General features: G+C 36.0%; 1 protein-coding gene across 2 annotated transcripts in view; it reads right to left on the bottom strand.

Annotated features, from left to right (window-relative positions):
* Positions 1–469: 469 nt before the first annotated feature.
* tshr (thyroid stimulating hormone receptor) overlaps positions 470–23917 on the bottom strand; it is a 34240-nt gene continuing 10792 nt past the window's right edge. The window contains exons 4-10 of one of the 2 annotated variants that reach the window (XM_038285061.1): positions 21475–21549; positions 19339–19413; positions 17793–17870; positions 17282–17350; positions 9742–9819; positions 4923–5111; positions 470–2521 (exon numbers count right to left, since the gene is read on the bottom strand). In XM_038285061.1, coding sequence (XP_038140989.1) covers positions 1072–2521; positions 4923–5111; positions 9742–9819; positions 17282–17350; positions 17793–17870; positions 19339–19413; positions 21475–21549 — 2014 coding nt within the window. In that variant the 3' untranslated portion in view covers positions 470–1071. The remainder of the gene's footprint in view (positions 2522–4922; positions 5112–9741; positions 9820–17281; positions 17351–17792; positions 17871–19338; positions 19414–21474; positions 21550–23917) is intronic. The other variant, XM_038285062.1, reaches the window with a different exon arrangement.

Genomic DNA, 23917 nt, shown 5'->3' on the forward strand with positions numbered 1-23917 from the left:
AAGATTAGAAAACAATGTAAAAGCATGATAAATTCTGGAAAAACGAAAAGAATTGTGTTTCTGAAAACATATTCAGTTTGAAAAATGTATTACCATTTTATTAAAAACTTCAAACCTATGGGGGGGGGGGGGGGGTTATAACTATGAAACCCCTTTTAAAACAGTGGAGTAGCTCTATGAATGTTCTCACAGGTATTTTGACTATCTTTGGTGACTAACTTCAAATTTTGTAAGGCCTCCTTGCCATCCCTCTAATGTATATATAAAACATGTATTTTGCTTCCCCTTAAAATTAAGGTGTTGACAACTTCTTTTAAACCTAAATATACCATGGGTGTGAATAGGTTTTGACTCCGCTAGGCTGTTTGCATTGGAACAAAGACATACATACTGTCATTAATGATATGATATCTTTGTTTACCTAGGCTGACATCCCCATTTGACCTCCCACCACAAAGTCTACAGCATATAGAACAGAACTCAACTAGTATTTTATTATCCATATATATCCATATAAGACAACATGTACTGCAAATACTTATATCAAACTGAACAACACAAACATCCAGCAGAACTCTGTTTATTTCTCAGAAGAGGCAGATATCAAATAAAGAAAAAAAGTAATGTTTCCTTATTTCTCCATGGCATTGTTTCATTATCTGCAGAGTTGTGAATTTAATAATAAATGAAACTGGAGTTTTTCTTATTTTAAATAAATGGTATAAAGTTTACACAGCTGAACAGCACTGAGCCAGCAGGCAGTTGAATACAATACCTACCTTTAGATAAAGGCCTCGATCAGTTGAAAATAAAATGATTTATTTACAATATTTCACCTATACTGAATATATAGAAAATAAAATACAAAATCATGCTTACTTTCACTTTTTTTGAGCAGTAAATATTTCTAAAAACGATTCTAGAAAAGGTATATAAAAATACGGAAGACTAGAACTGGAACCAGAGTCTGGTCTAGAATGAGAGGGTCTTTCAACAGATCAGTCCAGAAGTATTTCAATGCTTCCTGCAAATGAGTCTTTCTCTGCTCACTTCCGGAAGCTGATGCCCGACTCACGTGTCCGGGCCTTGGTTCTCGACGGGATGTGTCTTTGGGTTAATTCCTCGATGGTATGTTGGTCTGGAGAAACTCTTTAGGGTAATTGGTACCTCTTCGTGACCGATGCTTCCACCTTTCCGAGCTTTTTCTCTCCGCACCTGAGAATTCCCGCTGCTGCCCTTTGACGAGACGGTCTGACCTCTGAACAGCTGCGCTTGCTGCTGACACAGACCCACTTTGCTTAGCAGGATAAATATGTCCCCTCTGAAGGCCTTTGTGAAGATTGCGTACAGGAATGGATTGGCGCAGGAGTTGAGGGGGTAAAATAGCACCAGTAAAATCTTGGAGTTTGATACGGTGATGAGGGGTCGGTTTAGCGCGGCTGACAGGGCATAGAAGGAAATGGGAGCCATGCACAAGAAGTCAGTGAAGATGAGGATGGCCATGCGCTTGGCAATGTTGGTGTCCTTGGACCCAGAGTGGTACTGAGGGTTGTGCACTGTGCAATAGATCTTAAAGTAGCAGGCACAGATGACAAAGAAGGCTAGTATGTTTAGCACCAACACCAACAAGATGTAGACCTGAGCTGCTGTGGACTGGGTGTCCATTGGGAGACATATGCTGACCTTCTGGTAACTGCTCACTCCAACCAGTGGCAAAAGAGCCAGAAGGAGGCAAAGGATCCAGCCAACTACCATTGCAGCTGCCGCATGGTGTAGGCGGAGTTTGCGGTCAAGCCTCATTGCAAAGGTGATGGCGTACCACCTCTCCAGGGTGATCACCGTCAGGGTATAAACGGACAGCTCGCTGGCGAAGACGGTGAAGAACCCAGCAAGTCCGCATCCAGGGCCAGTCTGCCAGTCAATGGCATGGTTGAAGTACTCTGATCGGGTGTGGAGGTCTACAGAGGCGATGAGCAGCAGGTAGATCCCCATGCAAAGATCGGCGAAGGCCAGGTGGCACATGAGGAAGCGAGACACTGAGAGCTTGTAGTGGCTGGTGAGCAGCACCAGGAGAACCACCACGTTTCCTAAAACAGCCAGCAAGCTCACAAACCACACCGACACCCGCAGGAAACTAAACCCCATTATGTCCTCACAGGGATTAAACTCATCGGGCACTGGAGCACACGCCACCTCCCCTCCCTCCTCGCACACCACATAATCGTAGCGACTGTCAAAATCTTGGCTGTCGTCCTCCTGGGGGTTCTTGAGGGTCTCTCCAAATCCCACTTCCCCGTCTGGCTGTCCTTCAAAGTAGGCGTGGTAGGAGAGGCTTCCATAGAAGTCGCTTTTCCTCAAATCTTGCTGTAGTTCTCCGTGACCTTCGTTTCTCTGCTCCTGGCCTGGAACCGTCTCTACGACTCCGTCCCCTTGGAGGGATGGCATGCTCAGGGGCCCAACAGAGCGCTTGTAGTAATGGTCGTAGAAAGCGGTTAGGTTACAGATGATGTACTCCAAAAAGCTGGAAAACACAAAATGCTATTCCATAAGACTGAGCCAATAAATGATTTTCTAAATAACACAGCAATCTTTAACTTTCCCACATTTTGTCATGACACAACACCACAATTCAAAGACTTTGTTGTAAATTTTTTTGGGGGGCCAACCGACACAAAGTTAAAAGAAGGGCAGCATGAAACTCAGGCTTTCGAGTTTTGCTTCAAGGTCAAGAAGTTGAACTTTGCTCTTGTCTGAATCGAACACCTTCACATTTGCCACATCCTCTACATGGCATGTAGCAAACTGCAGAAGTCTTTTTTTTTTTTTTTATCTGTGGATCTTTTATGGCATGGAAAACCAGTAATTCTTAGGTAATTAGCTTCCTTTTCCTGAGTTTAAAAATGTCTGCATCTTCTCTGCAGTTACCATCAGCCTGTTGGCTGCTTCTCTGATTAATAATCACCTGAACCATCATGTTAGTTCGAAATGACAGCCAAGTCTAGGTAGGATTACATTTGTGTCATACCATGTTCTAGTTAGATGAGATATTGATAGTTTGGCATTTAAAGGTTTTTGAAAATCTTCTTTTCACTATTTATCTGAGGAAATCAGCAGTGCTTTTGCCTTAAACTTTCCAGGTCTGCTGCCATGGAAAGATTTCTTCTTAGCATTTTACGCTTCTCACCCACATGGAGACACTTGGTGTAATAGAAGTACGGCGTCTAGAGATCCTCTACCGATAATAAACTTATAAATAAAAAAGGTAATGATGCAGCATATTTAAATGTTAAAATGCATTAAAACATAACTTAAAAAAAAGGAAAAGCCCGAATACATAGATTGTTAATGCCTTTTGTATTACTATTATACAGATGATTAATAGCTTTTTTTCCCCTTAACATTTTGGATTGCAACCAATAGTTTGGGCTATTAGACCGTTTTAGTACTTTTTTGTGGGTCAGAGATGAAAAAGTTTGCGAATCCCGGCCTAAAATAGTTAACATTATTGCCTCCTTCATATTAAACATATTCTGCTTCCCATGAGCTCTGTTTCTTAAAAAGCCAAAAAGCCCACTTACTACTATTTTTTTTACTATCCTTCTACTTCTTTCCTTTTTTTGAAAATTCTGGGCATGATGGTTGATTTACTTTTCTCTTGGTTTTATTGATTGCTTTTAAGTGTTTAAATTCTAAAGACTTATCTTATTTCAGTGAGATGTTAAAGCCCTAAACTCAACTCTCTGCCATCAGCTGACCAGCTTCTGCCTGTCCTTAAAGCCAGGCCAAGGTCCAGAGGTGATAGGTTTCTCTGTGGCAGCACCCAGACCGTGAAACAGTCTTCTCTGAGTTCCCAGATCAATTAAAATCGAGACTAAAAAGGTATCTTTATTCCCAGACCGTCAATACAAGCTGAAATTAAATGACATGCAGATGGACCTCTGAATACAGTAGGTTGCACTGGGTTTCACATCGTGGAGTCTGAGCAGGCTAAATGAACATGCACTTTCTTTCTTCCCACTTCTTAATAATAGGGTTGTCAAAAGTATCGATACTCAAAAAAGTATCGATACTGAAACGTTGTATCCGGATACAATACTCGTTTTTAAAAGTATCGATACAGTGCCACCACCAGTGGCACCTAAGCAGTCATTCATCTAAAGTGCAGAATAGAGGACAATGCAGTTTCAGAACACTGTGTGATTGAATAATTCTCCGCACTTTTCAGTTTCAGACTTTTTTTTATTATCAAACTTATCAAATTATTTTTGTTTCTTAACTGGTTTGGCTAGTGTCATTGTTATGCGTGCAAAGCATAGCCAAGGAAGGAACACTTAATTTTAATTTTATAAGTTTTTTATCAAGCTTGCTTAATATTGTGCACAGAATACAACCTCAAAATATTATTCTTATTGTTTATTGTATTTATTTATAATATTTTATTTATTAATGACAATATTTCTGTAGAATTTTGGAGTCTTTGTTTTTAGTCTTGTGGTATCGAAAATGGTATCGAGTATCGAATATTTTCCTTAGTATCGGTATCGAGTTGAAAACTTTAGTATCATGACAACCCTACTTAATAATGCTCTTTCTTCTTGACCTCAGTGGAGATGCATGTTTTTGCAACTTGCTGTTTGCCTGGCTGCATGAAAGGTGGGTGATTACAGCCTTCATAAATACAGATGAGAAGGTGGGAGTTCTGTTTTTGCAATGAACCTCTTTCAAACAATAACATCAGCGAGTGACACTAATTACAGCTAGAATATAGGTAAAGATATCAGAGAGTTGATTTAATCAATGCCAAGATCCACATTTTACAAGTGCAGTAACCCCCATTCAATGTGTGGGATCATCCAACCTTCACAATATGCACACACTTATCATAAAACACTCCATCATTTATCTTAAATATAAAAGCTCACCCTCGTTTCTTTTTTAGGTTTTTGAAGCCGCAGCAGTGGCTCGGGTAGGTGAGATCAGCGGTGGCGAGATGCTTAAAGGCCTTGATGGGTGGCAGTTTCTTGAGGGCCCAGGCATCCCGTGCCTTCAGCTCCCGCAGGGAGCCCATGCCAACAGTGGGCAGGGATGTGATGGCTGTTTGGGAGACATCCCTGAAATAAAGCAAAGGATTATACCACCTGAAAATAATACACAGAGAGCTTCACCAGGTTTGAACTAGAAGATGTGATGTATTGCACAACCTACAAATTAAAACAACTCATATCACTGTGTTCAATTTTATATGTCTGACTGGGGTCATGACACGACTGCAGTTAACCAATCAGTGGTGGCTTTCTTACGTCAAAAGGAGCGGATTGTTTTCAGTTGCCTGGTATGACGGTAAAAAGAACAGGACACACAGAAATTCAGTTATCTGTAGCTCTTAACAGAATTAAGGAGAGTTTTGAGGAATTTAAGTGGTTTCAGGACAGTAAAAAAAAACATTAGGGTCCCTACATTTACAGCTTTTTACAGCTTTTACAGCTTATATATCACATTTAACACATTCAGCAGGGTTCCAACAGCATAAGGCAAGTTAAATTCAAGACTTTTTAAGACTTTTTAATGCCACTTGAAATTAAAATTTAAGACCAAATTCACAAGAAACACAAGAAAAACCTGCTTGTGACAACTTAACCCAAAGGTTTATATATATTTTTTTATTGTTTATTTATTTATTGTGGAAGAAAAGCATAATAGTAATTTACAAATAGTATAGAATCTGTTCCATGTTTTTGTCTTTTTTTTGTTTTTTTTACATACAGTACCCAATATCTTTCATTTGTAGAGTACAAAGAAATAACTCGCACATACACACACATACACACAAACACAAAAAAAATATTTATATATATATACACATATATATATATATATATATATATATATATATATATATATATATATATATATATATATATATAGATAGATAGATAGATATATATAGATATATATATATATATACCAAAGGTTTATTTTAACATAAACCACTGCACTAATGTTTCAAATTTTAAAAAGCTTCCCATACAGGAAGAAAGCTAAAAAACACACAAATGACATATATATCTTAACAATTATTTAACTGAATTCACAAACTTTTTTTTAGCAGGGAACCAAACTAATCAGTTTTAAAGCCACAACATAACCAGTGCTAAGTCTTTTTTGCAGCTATTTTTCTTTGTATCGTTTTCTTAGTATGTTTGATTTGGTGATAAGTGGAGGCGTTGCAGAGACAAGGGTGGAACAAAACCGAGAAATACCGGCTGTTTCTCAGTAACTCGATTTTGACGCTTTGTGTTTCGTGGTTCGCATGTGCGACTCCACTGCCTTAATTCCCAGTGTTCCGAGTTTGAATGACTTCTTGCACAAAATCCACTGTGCCTCATGTATGTTCCCTGGTACTGGTTTTAGCCATGGAGAAAACTCTTGGCTGGATAACCAATTTTGGTTACATTAACACTTGCTCATATTTTCCAGACAAAAAGTTAATGGCGCATCTCCCAAATGTCCCGCTTTTATTGGTTCCGCTATTGGAATGGAGCCAATAATGGCGAGCCATTATTTTTTTTTATAACATTTTTATTTTTTTATTTTAATGTTTTATTTAGATTACAAAAATAAATTGTAAAAAAAATAATCCTATTTATGATGTTTTAAAAAATTACACCTACGAAAGACTGATATAAGACATTTTAATACCAATTAAGGCCTTAGTTTTATTTTGAAGAATTCAATGCCTTTTAAGACTTTTTAAGGACCCGCGGGAACCCTGTTCAGGTATGGCAAAAAATGGCAGATATCAACATGGACAGCTTAAAGTTTTAAGTCGGAGGAATTTCATTTGCTTTCTGACCAAAGCACATGGTATTAGACAGTGAAGCATAGTGGTGGTGACTGTTTTGCTGCGACATGAAAAGACAGTAAAAGGCTTTAATCTCACACAGAGGTTGCGACAAAATCTCTGTTAAAAGAGGTTGGTTTCTTTTGAGGACAGATCAAGGTAGAGATGCAGGACTGATATATTCAACTAAACAGATATTCAAAAGTCAACCTAAAGTTTTAGGGTAAGAAGAGAGAAAAATGTAGCTGTTCGGTTGGAAATCAGAGACCATGGTATGTGACGTGAGATGTGAGGGTTTGCATAAAAGTAAAGAGCTTGATGTTTATAATGAAAGATGGGTGAAATAAATAATGTTTAGTTTAAGATTTATTTAGTTGGGTTTTTAATAAAAAATTATATATCTTTCATCTTTCTTAATTATAATACGTGAAATGATTCTAAAGGTGACTTTGGAGCGATCCGTCACCACGTAGAATGGGGGGTGTGATAAGTCCAGAAAGCTCACTGGTAGCCTAAACAATACTTTCCATCTGTTTCCTCCCATGAGTTCCTCAGTCCATCATCTTTAAGTAATTAAATTTGGTATTTATTGAGCGATCATGCCAAAGCCAGGCCAACCTCAGTGGGACAGAGGACATGCAGGGTTGGCAACTGCACCAACATCCTGTGTAGTCCCACAACCAGCGGAGTTCTCTTTTGTTTTCTTTAGATTCCCTAACCCCTCTTAATCATTAATTTGATAATAAAGAACCATAGCTCCATATTTGAAAAGAATTTGTCCTTTTGTATCCCCCCTCCATCCCACCCCCGCACAAACACTTCTCTGTCCTCTGCTCTCCTTTCCTCTCACGGGGCTCATTCTGTGAGGCAGCACAGATTCTAGTGTAGGTCTGATTTTGTCATTTCCAGATGTTTAACTCATGACCTCATGGAGGTGACCTCACTAAGGACATGTTCCTCTATGGGACAGAGGTAAAAAACCTGCAGTAAAATATATTTACTAAATAAGATAAAAGGTGGCTACAGCTGAGAGGATTTGTCATCAAAGACGCTTTGATAGGAAGGAATATCAAAAATAACAGCAACGCTGTCCCAGAGATTCTTCACCACATTTGCACACAATGCGTGTCAGGTTCCCCTGTCCCACCACCACAGCTGCAGGGAGAAAGGTCTTTACTTGATCCTGTCCTGCAGACATCACTCATCTAGTCTGCACATCATGAATGAGGACTTTGTTTTGAATTTTCACAGTAACTTGAAACAGTGTGAATAATTACCAGACTAGGGCTATTGGTTACTGTTTCACTCAGCTTAAAAGGTTTGCCACAATCGCTTAATTTGAGATGATTAAAAATTTCTTTCTACATTTTTAACTTCTAAAATATGTGCTTATAAAACAAACATATTAAAAAAGTGTTATTTTCTCAGGAGTATAGTTTTAAAATAGGCACAAAGGTTAGAAAAACTTATTTTTGGTCGACTAATTCTTTTTCCTAACAATGTTTTTTGGCAATAATGTCTTAGACTGTCTGAAACCATGTTTATTAACCATTGGTGGCATATTTGTGACGACTAACGCCTACCTTGTACATAGAAAAGTGTGATGGAACTTGGAAAAAACAAGACATGTTTATGGGATAAGATAACTCAAGCGAATTTTTAAGTCCAAAAACATGAATGTAAGATCTGTATTTATTCTTGTTGTCACTTATCCGTAATGTTTATCCGCACATTAAATTTAGAGCCACCTCCTCCACCAAGGAGGACCAGGAGCAAGTAGTTTGAGGGTCAATAAAGAGGAAAACATTGTGCTGATGTTGCACAGATGCACAGAGGAGAAGATTTTACCCCAAAGATCCGAACAGGTGTGTACATGAAACCACCTTTCCCAATCAGAATGAGAAATCCTTGTGCAGTCGGACCAAAATGCATTATAACCTTCAGTCTGACACGTTTACACGACTCATTTTTTATTTGATCAGGGCTTCAATTTGATTATCTGTATCCATATAAACATATTTATTGCCTTTTAAGACATGCTCCTCCTAGATGAGATTTTTGCTTGCATTTTTTCATTGATTCTTCAGCAATCCCTCACACTAAGCACACATGCAGCGAAGGTGGAGAGGAAAAACTCCCTCCCAGGTTGCAGCAGTTATGATGAGACCAGTGTGACCGTATCAACAGATTATCTGTTGCATTATACCATATCTTCTTCTTGCTGAGTCAAGGTTAGACTGAGATGATTGTTGGCAATTACATAACTTACAAATAGAATGGTAGTCACTAGTTTAGACTGGGCGATATATTGTAAGCTGAGTGGATATACATACGGTACAGTATTAATCTCGTTATCTTTTCTTTTTATAAAATTCTTATAAAAATCAGCACCTCTTAATCAAAGCTTTGTCCGAAAACATCAAACAGGCGAATTTCTTTTAACAAACAGCTGTAAATAATAAAAAAATGTTGAAAAAAAAACACATTACCAGTAGGCGGTGTCAGTATGATGTTACCATATGACAATATGGTAACATCTTGATATTTCTTAAAAAGAAATATCAATAGTTTAAGGATTTTAATATATTGCTCTGCTCTGGTTAGTAGACTGATTTTGGCCTGATTACATTTTTAATTCAGTTGAATTCTGACCTGCCTGCTGCCAAACCATTATTTTTGTATGGAAATAAACATGAGAGTAGCGAAAAACATAATTTATTATTATTAGCTGCTAACCAGGTATTTATCAATTAATAATTTAGTCAATAAGTGATAAAAAATTTTGTATTTAATATAAAAAAGCTTACTGGACTAATTCTTTTCTACCCAAATTGCTTCCCACTGACATGTAATGGTAGCTCAAATTCTGATAAATAGTTGATTTTCTGAAGCTTACTTACAGAAGTGTGGGGCCACTGATGGCTCCTGCAAAAGCCCGACTGTCCATCTTGGTCAAATACTCATTCCTGTGCAGGTCACTGGATAAAAATAAAAAGCACAATAACACACTTTTTAGGACAGAAGACATTCTCCAGTTTTCTTACCTGCATGACAAAATATTTTCTCAAGCCTCATCACTGAACATTCCTCCGTTTTCTTTTCTCCCACTAAATGGGTGAAATATGACAGAAGGTCTCACTTACTGCATGTTGTTGATTCAGATTAAACAATATGAGATATGAAGGTGCTCTCCTTAAACATAGAGCAACTTCAGACACATATCCCAGAATAATTTAAATCTAATAAAAATAATAGACCAGTGAGGGGACTGTTTATCTTGGTCAAGCTGTGCAGAGATCAGTTCGCCTCTCGGAGGAAATCAGACTCCAACACAAACACCCATGTGGTAAGACTCACTAGTTACAGACTAGTGGTTTAATTGGAGACTTAGAAAGACATGAAGACACCGTATGTGTTGCAAAATGAGGAAACCATCTTGATTTAATATTATTAATACCTCATATCCTAAACATGCAGGTCCCAGGACAAGAGGTAAACAGATATAACAAAATGCTTTTATTATAAGAAATATAGCAAACCTTCCAACAACCCTTATGTTGGGAAATAATTAGCAGCTAAAGACATGCTTTCTGATATTTTTATACTATTTTATACTTTTCTTTTTGTTTAGCCTATCAGAGGTAGACTTCAAAGTATTTAAGGATCCATCAGGATCCGGCAGTAATCAGTAAAGCAGCCTTAAAGGAATAGTACACCCAAAACATGATTAGCCTTCATTTTCTACTCACCCCCATGCTGAACAACACCCTGGAGTACTTTTTTGATATCTCAAATGCATCTGGAGATCTGGGAGGCTTCTTGCTGTCTGCTGACATTCAAATAATGGAGGTCTATGGTGCCCGAGACAGAAAGGTCCATAAAAGTCCACAAAAAACGTGTCAATATTCCTCCATACTGCTCGTCCAATGTATTCCAAGTGTCCTGAGTGGGTAGCATCCAGAATTTACTCGAAACAAAGTAATTTAGAATGTTTTTAGAGCATAAACAGTAGTGTATAGGATTTCCTGAAAGCGCGCACATGCGCGATCACGACGCTACGGAAGCCGGCAGACCAAACCAGATTAAAGTGCGCATTCAGCGTCTGCTCTGCCGATAATGCAAGCGTAGAAGAAGAAATGTGCCGTTTACCTGTGCAAAGAAAGAAACAACGAAAGAAAAATGTCTGAGGACTTCAGTGTTGAGGAAGAGCATGAGTTCTTTGCCGAGCTGAATGCGCTGGTTTGGTCTGCCGGCTTCCGTAGCGTCGTGAACGCGCAGGTGCGCGCTTTCAGGAAATCCTATACACTACTGTTTATGCTCTAAAAACATTCTAAATTACTTCGTTTCGAGTAAATTCTGGATGCTACCCACTCAGGAAACTTGGAATACATTGGACGAGCAGTATGGAGGAATATTGACATGTTTTTTGTGGACTTTTATGGACCTTTCTGTCTCGGGCGCCATAGACCTCCATTATTTGAATGTCAGCAGACAGCAAGAAGCCTCCCAGATCTCCAGATGCATTTGAGATATCAAAAAAGTAAAAAGCTCCCAAAATATTGTCCTCAGAGTTGTGGAAATCCTTTCTGTCAGCAGTTTTTTTTTTTTGCCCTTAAAACTCCCTCATGGACACCTTTTTCTTTTTTTTAAACCACACACGCAGACATCAACTTAGATGAGGTTTTTTTTGTTTGCTTTATTATCTGAATTTCTTCTTGATGTTCTTTTGAAATTATTTTTGTAGGATACCCTTTCACAATAAGAATCACTACTTTCACGTTTTTCTCTAGATATTGTGTCATATTTAAGACTGTAGGACAAACCTGATCCCCCTAAAGGTCTAAAAAGGCATATGATGTCATAAAATAAAGACCCAAATTAACTGAAGTCAAGCAGAATCACCTTATTTAGGTTTAATACCACTGTTTTTCCAATAATCAATCATATTTTAAGTGTTTATACTGTACATACACGTGTAGTGGTTATAAGTACTACTGTAGTGCACTGGTTACACAGGTTATAAGCAGCCTATAATGAGTTGTTGCATATGTTTTCAAACCGGAAATAAAAGATAATTTTATGACAAAGTATTATGCTTTATGTAACTAAAATCATAAAATTAAATAATTAAAACATTCATTCATACAGCTGCCTTTTTAAAGACTGGATGCAGTCGCCGAATATAAAATTACATTTGATGTCCTTTCTCTGGATCATGCCTTTAATGTGTTGCTTTTATTAGATATTTTAATCCACTAAATGTTTTCAGATTAGGTTGTGTTTAAGTTTATTCACATTTTCTACAGATTTGATAGAAATCAGGTCAAGATGCTGTGAGGTTGAACAAACAACTATGGTTTAAAAATTTTTTTATTGAACTAAAGGGGAATACATTTTCCATTTTGGACTTTTTCTTATTGCATTCTTTGTTTTCAATAAATTAAATCTGAATCAACAAAGTGAGACAAAAATCAAAACCTAGAGAAACCTTAAAGGAGGTAAAACAGGCTATACAAACATATCACTGATTTCTACAAATATAGGAGTGGAGATCACAGGGTACATTAGAGAAGATCTCTTTCACTCCTCTTCCTGTTATCCATGTTTGATTTTTTTTTTTTCACTCACACCCAGAAATCCAGCTAACTAATCAAGAGCCGGACTCTGGTATTTCTGAGTATATATGAGACCCAAAGAGAACCAGCTTTGATCACTTTGCTTTCATAGCATGATTTTTGGAGAAGGACACACACATCCCAGATGTCAGAGGTGGCTTAATCCAAGCAAAATGGTATTAAATGTTATCCTGGAGAAGATGCAAGGTCCCTAATTGAACTGAAACCCCAAATCAGAAAGTTGGAATAAACGTGTAGGCAGCTTCAGGAGTGATGCCTGACAGGGAATTACTGCATCATGTGTTTAATTCTGCATTTCGTAATTGATTCCAACATCTTCCCCTTTACATGTATGATTGTTTGTGTGCTATTCCTGAGTGTTTAATGTAAGAGAAAATCAGCTTTAATAGAAAATAAAGAGAGTTTTCCTACTAATTATTTTTAAATACCACCAGTGTAAAGAAAATACTTAATATTTGTCAGGTTCAGTGTGTAAAGTAACAGCATTACATGATAACTGTGTTAGAAACAAAGATTGTAAGGTCATATTGTTCCTTTAATGGTGTAATCTAAGTAATTACTTTTCTCCTTTCAGTAACAAAGTTACAATAAAACACCTACAGAAAGCAATTATTCTGTGCTGCTTTCTCCGGGCGCTGAGGGTGGTGAGACAGAAGCACAACATCCAACTAATTACAGATAAAGTGAGAATCCTTCTTGTTTCAGGTTGCTTTTCTTTGCTTTAAGTTAACATGAATTATACTGCAAGGAAGTCTGTGTTCAACAATAATGATCTGGTTATGTTTCAGGGAGCCCTGGACTACAAACTGACTTTTTTCTCATTTTGAAAGGTACAAACAAAGGATACTTGTTAAGAGATGTATAGATTTGATCCTGATTACACTTTGAATAGACAAATAAAATGTAATCTTTCAGTTCAGACAGAAAAGGGGAACAAAGTTAGTGATAAACAGGAGGACAGTCGCTGTGATAAAGTCACGTTCAGTTTTAATCAGTGCTGGAATTTATATTAAATTCATTTGTCTTCTCATTCAAAATAAATAGAAATAAATAATTTCTAGAGTTAAAACTCAAGCATTTATGAGAGGCACCTGATGATCCATGGGCCCAGGGAAGCATTTAATTTGCCCTTTTGCTTGGATTAACTAATCATCTGGATATATGAACTGTATCAGCAATGCTAACTGACCTTAGCACATAAAAGTTATTACATTTACCAAAAAAAATCATAATACTTAAACTGAAGAGGACAAATGCTGATGTGGGGCAAAAACTGTCCCATTTTATGTGTTGAAATTAATCAACAATGAGGCTTTTCTACTGAGAAGAAAATAAAAAGACACTTACACTCTCATTCATACAAAAAAGGAAAAAAAATCCAGCCAACCATAAGTTAATATAGCTTTTAATTAGTCAAAAAACAACAAACAGCTCAGATGGGCTCATGGACAACCCACACTGTAATAACAATCATCCCTGTTACTCTTTAGATTTTTAAAACAGATATGAAGGTTCTCCAAAGTGAGCCCAACCTGTTTTAGCTTACATAACTGGCTAAGTATTGTTATTTTAATGGCCTCAGATGATGAACTTGTGTCTGTACTAGTGTTGCACCGATACCAGTACCAGTATTAGGAGGGGCCCCGATCCAGCACTAAAATGGTGGTATCAGTATCGGCGAGTACCAACAAATAGGACATTGATAACATTTTGAGAACCAGAAAAGTTTATTCAACTATTGTCACCCCTTCCAGGTAGGCAATATAAAGTTCTACTGGATTCACTTTTTATTAGTCTTTTTCCTGCTTCACAAACGTAGGCAGCAGCTTGACAAAGCCATGATGGCAATTATTTTACATCCAAGTAGTATGCAGTTCTTCATATATTCAAACACACATCATTTTCAAACAGAGGGTATCGGTATTGGCTGATACTGCACAGCCCTGTACTGCACACAGGCAGGTATCTGATATCGGTATCGGGGCCAAAAAATGGCATCCCACAACACTAGTCTGTAATTGTACTGTTACTGTAGATCTCCATGCTGTAGCTGATACAATCAATTACAATGTTCTCTAGGAAAGGGTTAAACATGCTGCAGGAATTAAGGCAGTGGCATTAGGCTGGTTAACTCCTTTTAGTTGATCTGATTGCAGTTTGTGTTAAAAATAATTTTTTTCAAACTCCAGGGTTATTTGCGGAGAACCACAAGGTTCTATCTATCTATCTATCTATCTATCTATCTATCTATCTATCTATCTATCTATCTATCTATCTATCTATCTATCTATCTATCTATCTATCTATCTATCTATCTATCTATCTATCTATCTATCTATCTATCTATCTATCTATCTATCTATCTATCTATCTATCTATCTATCTATCTATCTATCTATCTATCTATCTATCTATCTATCTATCTATCTATCTATCTATCTATCTATCTATCTATCTATCTATCTATCTATCTATCTATCTATCTATCTATCTATCTATCTATCTATCTATCTATCTATCTATCTATCTATCTATCTATCTATCTATCTATCTATCTATCTATCTATCTATCTATCTATCTATCTATCTATCTATCTATCTATCTATCTATCTATCTATCTATCTATCTATCTATCTATCTATGTATGTATGTATGTATGTATATATATATATATATATATATATATATATATATATACGGTATATATATATATATATATATATATATATGTATGTATATATTTAGAGAGAGAGAGAGAGAGAGTGAGAGAGAAAGTACAATTGTCAGACAATAAAACAGTAAAACGTGTATACTTTCCCCGCTATGCTGATGATAGTTGGCTATATTTGTCCTGCAAGCATCGAGTAAGGACTGTGACCTACCGTATTTTCACGACCATAAGGCGCACTGTACTAAAAGGCGGGTTTTATATACCGGTACATGTCCTCTACTACGTTTAAATACCTCTACTGCATATTTAAAAATAGAGCGGGAGCAAAACTGAGTATGTTTGTGCTTTATTCATGTATTTATTACAAAGTATTAATCAAACCTGGGAGCTGGCCGTGAGACAGACACATCACTGATGACACAGAGCGCTGTGATCACTCCTCTGAAACAGTTTATTGACGCATAAATTAACTTAAAATGCAGAAATCTGCCGGCAGAATATGTTGGCTTTTATTATCCTGCTGCCTGCAGTTTAGATTATTTAGATGAAAAACACCTACCATCTGCCGCGGTGAACCGCGAGGAGGCGACCCGGCCAGAGGCTGCTGTTGAATGGGATCCTACTGACAGTGCACCGCTGGTATGTGGGGGTCTGAGCGGCTCCGACAGAAATAATATTGGAAGGTGGGATTGTAATCTGGATGAACTGACTGCATAGATTAAGTTTTCAGGTGGATTTTCCCACTTCAAAACATATTAAAACCACTTTATTCCCACTGATCACAGAAAATATAGCTGCAAGGCAAAGAAAAGATAGAGTAGCTCCGCCCAACGCGTGTCAGTTACACTTTTGCACCGCGCAGAAAGAGCAGCAAAGCTGCTTCAGCCGCACGCCAGAACTAACTGGTACAAGCAGCAAAAATGAAGAAGCAGACGCAATTTTGCTACTATGGCTGTGTCCGGTGTGAACGTAGCAATACTTTGAGCGGCCAGTTCACACCCATGTCGAGCGGTTGAATAACAGCAAGCACAGCGTTCATTTGTTTCACCATGTTTTTCACATCGGCTGTGAGATGGTTAAACGTGGAAAAAAACCACCTGGTCTCCCTACATACACCTGCCTCAGCCACTCTTTCATCATCTCCTCAATGAGGAGATGATGAGTTCTGCATAAAGCACATACTGTACCTGTTCTTTTATACACAATCCACGCCCACACTCCCCCCTTTAAGGTTCTCATGGTGGTATCAACAACGTCCGCAGTAACAACACACATGGGGCGCACCACATTTTGAGGGAAAAAAAGACGTTTATATGCACCTTATAGTCGTGAAAATACGGTACATGTAATGTAGTATGTCTGAAGATAGCTTCAGGTCTTCTTCTTCTTCTCCTATTCTTCTTAGATTCCTTCTTATGATTCTCAGCCATTTAGAAATTATATGGTGAGGGCAATTAATAGCTGACCCAAGCTTAGCTTACATGAACAATGAAAGTTTGCATCTGCAATAGAGCAAACAAGCACTTCACAAAGATTTGCATAAGGAGAAAATAATAGATTAGATCATTCTTCAATAACTAGAAGCCAAATATCGTCCATTATACCTTTCCAATTTGATTGTTGTAATTCTTTATTATTAGGATTTTCACAACATTCAGTTAAAAGCTTTTGCTTTTCCAAAATGACCTTTTAACAAAAAGATGACATTTCACCTAATTTAACTATCCTTTATTGGTTCCCTGTTGAATTTAAAAATGTCCACTCATTGCAAGACTTCCACTGGAAATCGTTTCCAGCTAGATGGACACTAGTGGCGCATCATCTAAAAATATGACAACGTACAATCCTCTGTCAAAAATGGTTTTTAATTGTTAATTTCCATGCTTGAATGAATAAACTTAAGTTTAAGTAATATCAATCCTTCTATCAAGGCATAAATTAAAGATCTGATGGTTTTGGTAGTTGTTTGGTGAACTTGAAATCATCATGGCTTTTTAATATTGCTCTTTAAATAAGTTAAATAAGCATATTTCAGAAATATAAACCCTTTTATATCTTATCCTACAGGAACTGATGATAAACAAATGAGAAACAGTGTTTAACAATCTTTAGATACTGCTATAAACACTTACATTTGATTTAGCTTTGTCCCATTAAAGGCGTGACGTTGTATCTCTCTGAATCCATTTCCATACAGCAATCTGGAAAAAACAAGCTATATATTAATAAAACATTAAAATTGCTGTAATACATTTTCCTGAATGCAAATAATTTTACCAACAGAGCTCAGAGGGATCAACTTAAATTCCAGTAAACCTGTCTTAATTACTGTGTGTGTCATTTTGAGGCTTTTAAACCAAACATTTAGCTCACTTCTGCACACACACAGTCGTACATAAGTGAACGTCTAAGTATTTGTTTGTGATTTTAGTGTCAAAGTGAGAACTTGTTTTTGAAATGAGGTCACAATAAACATGAATTAACTGCTTTATTTATTTTATTAGCTTGTATTTAGGAATTAAAAAGCAACGCTGCTGAATAATCTATCCTGTCTATGTAGTATTGTTATGTTTAAATCTATGCTTTTTCTACACATTTGTTAAATGTACATGTTAGGATATGTAGTTGGTGTTAGTAGCTCACACAGTCAGAAAATCGCTTGTGATGCCCTGGAAAGAGTTGGCCGGGATCTCGGTAATGTAGGGATGATTAACAATTTCCCTGCAAAGGAGATACAGAGAAAGGAAAGGAAATTGAGTTATGCTGTCAATATCAACCTCTTTTGTTGCAAAGAGGCAAAGAATAGGTGGGAGCTGATGATCTGGGTATGAAAATTAGATTTAGGCAATAAAGAAGAGATAGCAGTTTATTAAATATTAAAGTAGAGAAGCAAAAAATATGAGTGCAAATTTGAGATTATTTATGACAGAGAATGTATTCATTAAGTGGTGTTTCAGCACTTCCATTCAAAACTTAAACACAATCTTTTTTTCTGTTAACTTTTAAGCTTTTAAGCTTAAACACATTTACAAAATAATAAAATCAAGGCTTTTCATTCCTTTGCTAAAGAAGGCCACAAATACTTTTTCTTTATACTAATACTTCCTTTTCTGGTACCTGTTGCTCACTGAAATAAGAACTCCTGAAAAATCCTATTAGTAAAGCCGTTCTATAATATATATCTGCATGCAATTTACAGAAAAATATCAAATTAACAAACAACCCCTTTAAAAAAACATTTAATGAAAAAGAAATGATAAAATCTATATGATGTTGGATCTAATGTTTTAAGAATCTATTCAGTTGTTTAAAGGAAAACTGTTTCTGTGTGAAATTATAACATTCTGATTTAATAACAGAGATTCTGTTTTTGTAAATTTAAAATAAGATAATAAGACAGTAAGCTGGGAAAATGTGTTTAAAGACTATTATTGATATAATTTAAATGCTACAATCGGATTTATGCTACTGCAATTACAGCTGGCAACTTTGGCAAAAAGTATCAGGTTCATGGATAGCAGGCAATTAAGAATGCTGAGGAAAGAAGTGCATTTTGTTAGGCAGCTCCTTTAGATATAGTTAAGGTTGTTGAATAGTTTGAGTTAATATTGTTAAAAAAAAAAAAACGGTGCATGGTCCTATTTGTTTAATTAGGAGGTAAAAGGTATTAAAAACAAGAGAGGATGTCCACCTCTTTTGACACTTTGATAATCAGTGGTTTCAAGAAAGTTCTGGAAGAGTCCAGCGTTGGAAAGCAACCAAAAAGTTAAAGAAACATCTTTGTTCCAGGAAGTTTTCTGATAAATCTGAGAAAGTATCTGGTAAACAAACATAAAGTTCTAGGACTGTACACTGTAAAGTTTGGGAAGGTGACCTAAGTCCACCAAAACAATGATTCTACTGTTCAAAACAATTTAACAAATTCAAGTTTAAAATATATTGAACTGAATCAATAATAAAAAGTATGATTGTGGTGAATTTAAAATATACACAGGGAATGCTATTGAATCATTTTCATGTTATTTCAAAATAACGGTGTGTTATTGAGATTATCAGCAAATATGTTAGAATCAGGATTCCACATTAGGCCTAAACATCATCTTAACAGGCCTATTAGTTCCACTGTGTTTGATAATAGACTAATACTGCATAAATGAATAGCTGCTAATAGCCGTAGTACAAAACTTACAAAATGAAGTTCAAGTCATTTGAGTGGATGTTGTGTAAAGCAGGGAAGAAAGTCAGGCCAGTGTTCAGAATCCCCCTAATTAAAGAATGAGAAACACGTATGTTAAAAAACATTTTTTGATAATAAGAAGCACATTACTTAATCATTAAATATATAAACTAAATTAGATGTACAAAAAAATAAGAAAACCCCACTAAATGTAATAGTATTAAATGAATCATAGTCAGTTTCAGATTTCTGTTTAATAATCTGTAAGAATTTGAAAATTGAACACTGCCTAACTAATTATTATCAATAGTAACCTCATTTTGGTTTTAAGGAGCATCTTGGGACATGTCAACTTAAAGCACTGGGACTTCTCTAAACGTAAAGCTGCCTGTACACCCTTTTAGGTAAGTTGTATAATTGGATCTTATCTTAATTGCAGCTATAAAGTTGTTAAGTTAAAGGCCTCACATAATATAAATTCAAATTAGTTGGTCCTGTAAAATAAAGCTAACAGGTAGTCTCAGAGGGGACTGAGGGAAAATCAAAGTTTTAGTCTTTTTTTTGGTCTTTTTTGCAGTTTAGGCCCTAGCACATTTATCAACATTTAGACTGTTTTTGCTGGGTTCACAATACTAACCTGGGTCTTTTTTATGTATTCTAGGAAAAAGAAGATTCAGTGGTGAATCACTTCCTTTTTTACTTAGGAAATTCAGTTAGTGATTCTGTTGATGCCTTATAACTTTTGATAAAACATCTCTTTAAATCCTGAAATGTCACTTTTTAAGAATGTACCACTGGTCGCCATTAGGGAACAAGGTAATGCATTGTTTTTTTCATCAAAGTGTTTCATCATTTATAATCATTCATCAATTATATCATTCATCATGTAATCCGTTCAAGAAATAAATGACAAATGTCCTTTTGAAAATGTTCCATCAGAGATAAATGTCTCTCTCTAACATGTTTGGAGGAACAAGCTTTTTCTTTCTTACTTAATTATGGCTTCTGACTCTTAATGGCGTCTGACTCAGATTAATCCTAATTAATCGATTTTTGAAATAATAATTTGAAATAATTAGTAATTATTAATCCTTAAATTGTTTACTAAATATGGAGACTCAAAAAAATCCCTTGTAGCTAAATGAGCGACCAATTTAGATAAGTAATTATATTAAATTGTAAAAAAATATATAAACATTTTGCATTTAAGATAAAAAAAAGTATTTTCTGTCTGTCAATATGCTCTATCCAGAACTCCGCAAGTGGAAATGTTTGATCGTCTTTAAAAAAAACTTTTGGCTATCCGATTATTTATCGAAAAAATAATCAACAGTAAATAATCGATTTGCAAGTAATCGTTAGTTGCAGCCTTAGAAATAGTGTTTAAAAAAACTACCCATGTCCTTAAAATAAAATTTCTTTGAATTACATTTCTACAATAAGAAACACCACAGGTGACAAAAAAAACTAACTAAATAAATTTGAAAGGCATCTTGTAATATGGTTTAAAATGTGGTTCTGTTAAGTATATATAAATAATCAGTAACTGTTTGACAAGTCATCATCAACATCATAAACTACAAAAAAAGTCACACAGACTAAATATTTGAATAGAGACTGTGTTGAGTTTAAACTGCACACTGTCCAGCTGTTACTGTGCTTTAAGGAGATAATTATTTTAGTCGCACAACATGCTTTTTGTTTATGTAAAATTCTTTGCACAGTTTTGTGCCATTAACAATAACTTTGCAGAATTATGCATATCTTCTATTTAAAGAGCATCGCAGGAAGGGTATATATGCATTCAAATATACATCAATGAATAGAAAGTTAAATCAAATTATTGCTTCTTTAAAGCACTTCATGTGTAAATCTAACTTGGTTCAAAAACTGTTCTCTGCAATGATTAAGTGAAAAAAAATTTAAACTAAATTTAAAATAATAAGGGAGAATAAAAATCAACAAAACAATGTCTGCTTTAAATGCCCAAACACTTTAGATAGAAAAGTTGCTTTAAGATGACTATCAGCTCTCTGGTATGAACTAATCTCCTTTCAACCACCTTAAACACTGATAATACTTGAAAAAATATATATATCTTTCACTAGATGCTATTAAGGCAAAGAAGTACATTCTAAGAATACTCACAGGTACTTAAGGCTTGGGAGATGCTTAAAAGCTTCTGGATCGACATATGACAACATTTTTGTGTTTCGTATCTCTCTGAAAAACAAAACAGGTTACAGATGATGGTTATGCACATACTTTCTGAAGTAAACTAATTGCAAAAGTGATTAAAAGAATCCTGTTTCTCATTTAGGTTTTTAGGTCCTAAGAATTGGCAGCATACAAAGGGAGGTGCATCGTGCTAACATCCAAGGGAGGAAAAACTTGTAGATAGACCCCACTGGAAACGGGCTAATTAGGATTTAATTAGCATTTTTTCCCTTGTCAGTCACAGTAAACACCTTTATTTCTTCTATGAAGCTTTTAGAAAAAAATCATTTATTTTATGAAGCGTTCGATACAGATTTTTTTTAAGGCCGGTGACAATACCAATTGTTTAGACATCAGTCTATCTGATTTCTAACTATTCCTGCTGAAAATTATGGGCCGAAAATGAAGCCTCTGTTGCTTTTTCTAAGCCCTGAGGGTCTTAGGAGCAAATTCCGCCTGAAATTACACATGTGAATTAAAGCGAGCACAGCTCCTAAACTGTAAATTGGAAATACAGTTGTTTGTATTTGTATGACAGAAAGGTATTAAGGAATATTTTTCAGGTGGAACAACTATTTTAAGAGTCACCGTATCTTATTTATTTCTCATTTATAGGTGATTAAACAAAGAAAATATGAACAATATTTAGCATTGCCAATTTATTTTCCAAAAATAAACACCGCAAAACACCAGGGAACCCCATTGGAAACTCTGGATGAACCCTCTGACATCTTGACTATAACTCTAGCAAATTTGAACTGAATAAGTTGAAGCACGTTTGCTCCACAAAGGTTTTAGTGGGCAGTGTGCCAGGCGTAAATGTGATTTTGGCCCTATGCCAAGGGTGCGAAAATGTATTTACCTACTTATGAAAGGGAATCTGGCAATAGACAAATATGCTGATTTACATTATTGGAGACCTTCTGCATAATACAAAGCCTTTGCTCCTAAGAGTTAGCCATTTTATTGAAATTTACCAATGATAACTGAATAGAAAATAAGAATAACAGAGCAAGGAAGGTTTATGTCATCTTGAAGCCAAAGAATGACCGTTGTCCTTTCATTCTTCTCCTAAAGTGATTGCTCAATATAACAAACATTTAATTTCAACATTTGTGAGCAGTTTCAGGATAATGTTCTCATTCTCAGGGAGAGAATTCGGTGCAAGGGGAATTGGCTTTAAAAGTATCAGTGGAGACCTGGGTTACATCAAACTAAAAATCATGCTTAAACTCCATAGCCCTAAACTAAACCACACTAACCCCTCATTCTTCTGTATGATGTCATTCAGTGTCAAGTGTAAATATTGGGGTGCAATTTTCCACTGGGTTTCTAGATCAAATTCAAAACCAACCCAAACCACAGCTTGGCAGCAATCTCCTCTTAGAGTCACTTCGGCGTGCATTCCTTATAGACCGATTCCTGTGCACCTTGGAATAGGTGGCAATCTTCTACCCGGTGAATCTTTGTACATTGGCCCACTGAAATGCTTTTTGTTAAACAAATGGGAAAAATAAATCTAAACACAGAAAAAAAAACCCACCTTGGATTCTGAAGCTTCCAGAACATCTTTTAACTTGACACGGACAAAGCTAATTGCCATCATGTTGGTGATCATAGCTGACTGCTGCATGTATATTTTTTGTTTTTTAGCCAGTATAATAGATATATCTAAGAACAGTCTTTGGAATGACCAGTGTTGGGAACAAGGGAAATCCAGGGAACTCAGAAGATCTAAGATGTAAAGAGCTGCTTTAAAATATCTCTCCTAATTTCAAGTTATGCATGTGTCGGTTTATTAGCTGTTAGCCAGAATCTGCAGATGTAGTCAACTACTGTGTATTCTTCCCTTAGCTCTCTATTGTGCAGATATTTTTATATCTAAAGAAAGCATATTCCAAGACCTTACAACTTTTTTATTGCTTTTTTGAACTATATACACTATTTTCATATTTTCTGTTGTAATGGCTTTAACTCTGCTAACTATATAAGCTACTGGAACCAGAACTAGTCTAAGTTTATGTAAGTATAAAAACAGTAAAAGTAAATCCAATTGCCTAAACATATCAATGTGTGAATATCTAAATGCATGTTTTCTAAAAAATGGCTCAAACCTCCCAAACAAACATCCAAACAATCAGCACATATCCTGACTGCAATTGCAATAACAGTTGTGATTAGATAGGTTGTTGCACCTCTAAACCTGAGTTCACATCAAAAGTTCAGAGCCAGACTATCTTTTAACAACTAATGTTATAGAATCCTACCAACCCTGAAAAGAAAGCTGGTGATACTTTAAAGGAGATTTATTGCATAAGCATGTTGTTAGGTAAGAGGTATGCAGCTAAGCTGCAACTGCTACAGGAGTTTTTAA

The sequence above is a fragment of the Cyprinodon tularosa genome, unplaced genomic scaffold (genome assembly GCF_016077235.1).
Source record: "Cyprinodon tularosa strain WSP-4 unplaced genomic scaffold, ASM1607723v1 ctg206, whole genome shotgun sequence".
Lineage (NCBI taxonomy): Eukaryota > Metazoa > Chordata > Actinopteri > Cyprinodontiformes > Cyprinodontidae > Cyprinodon > Cyprinodon tularosa.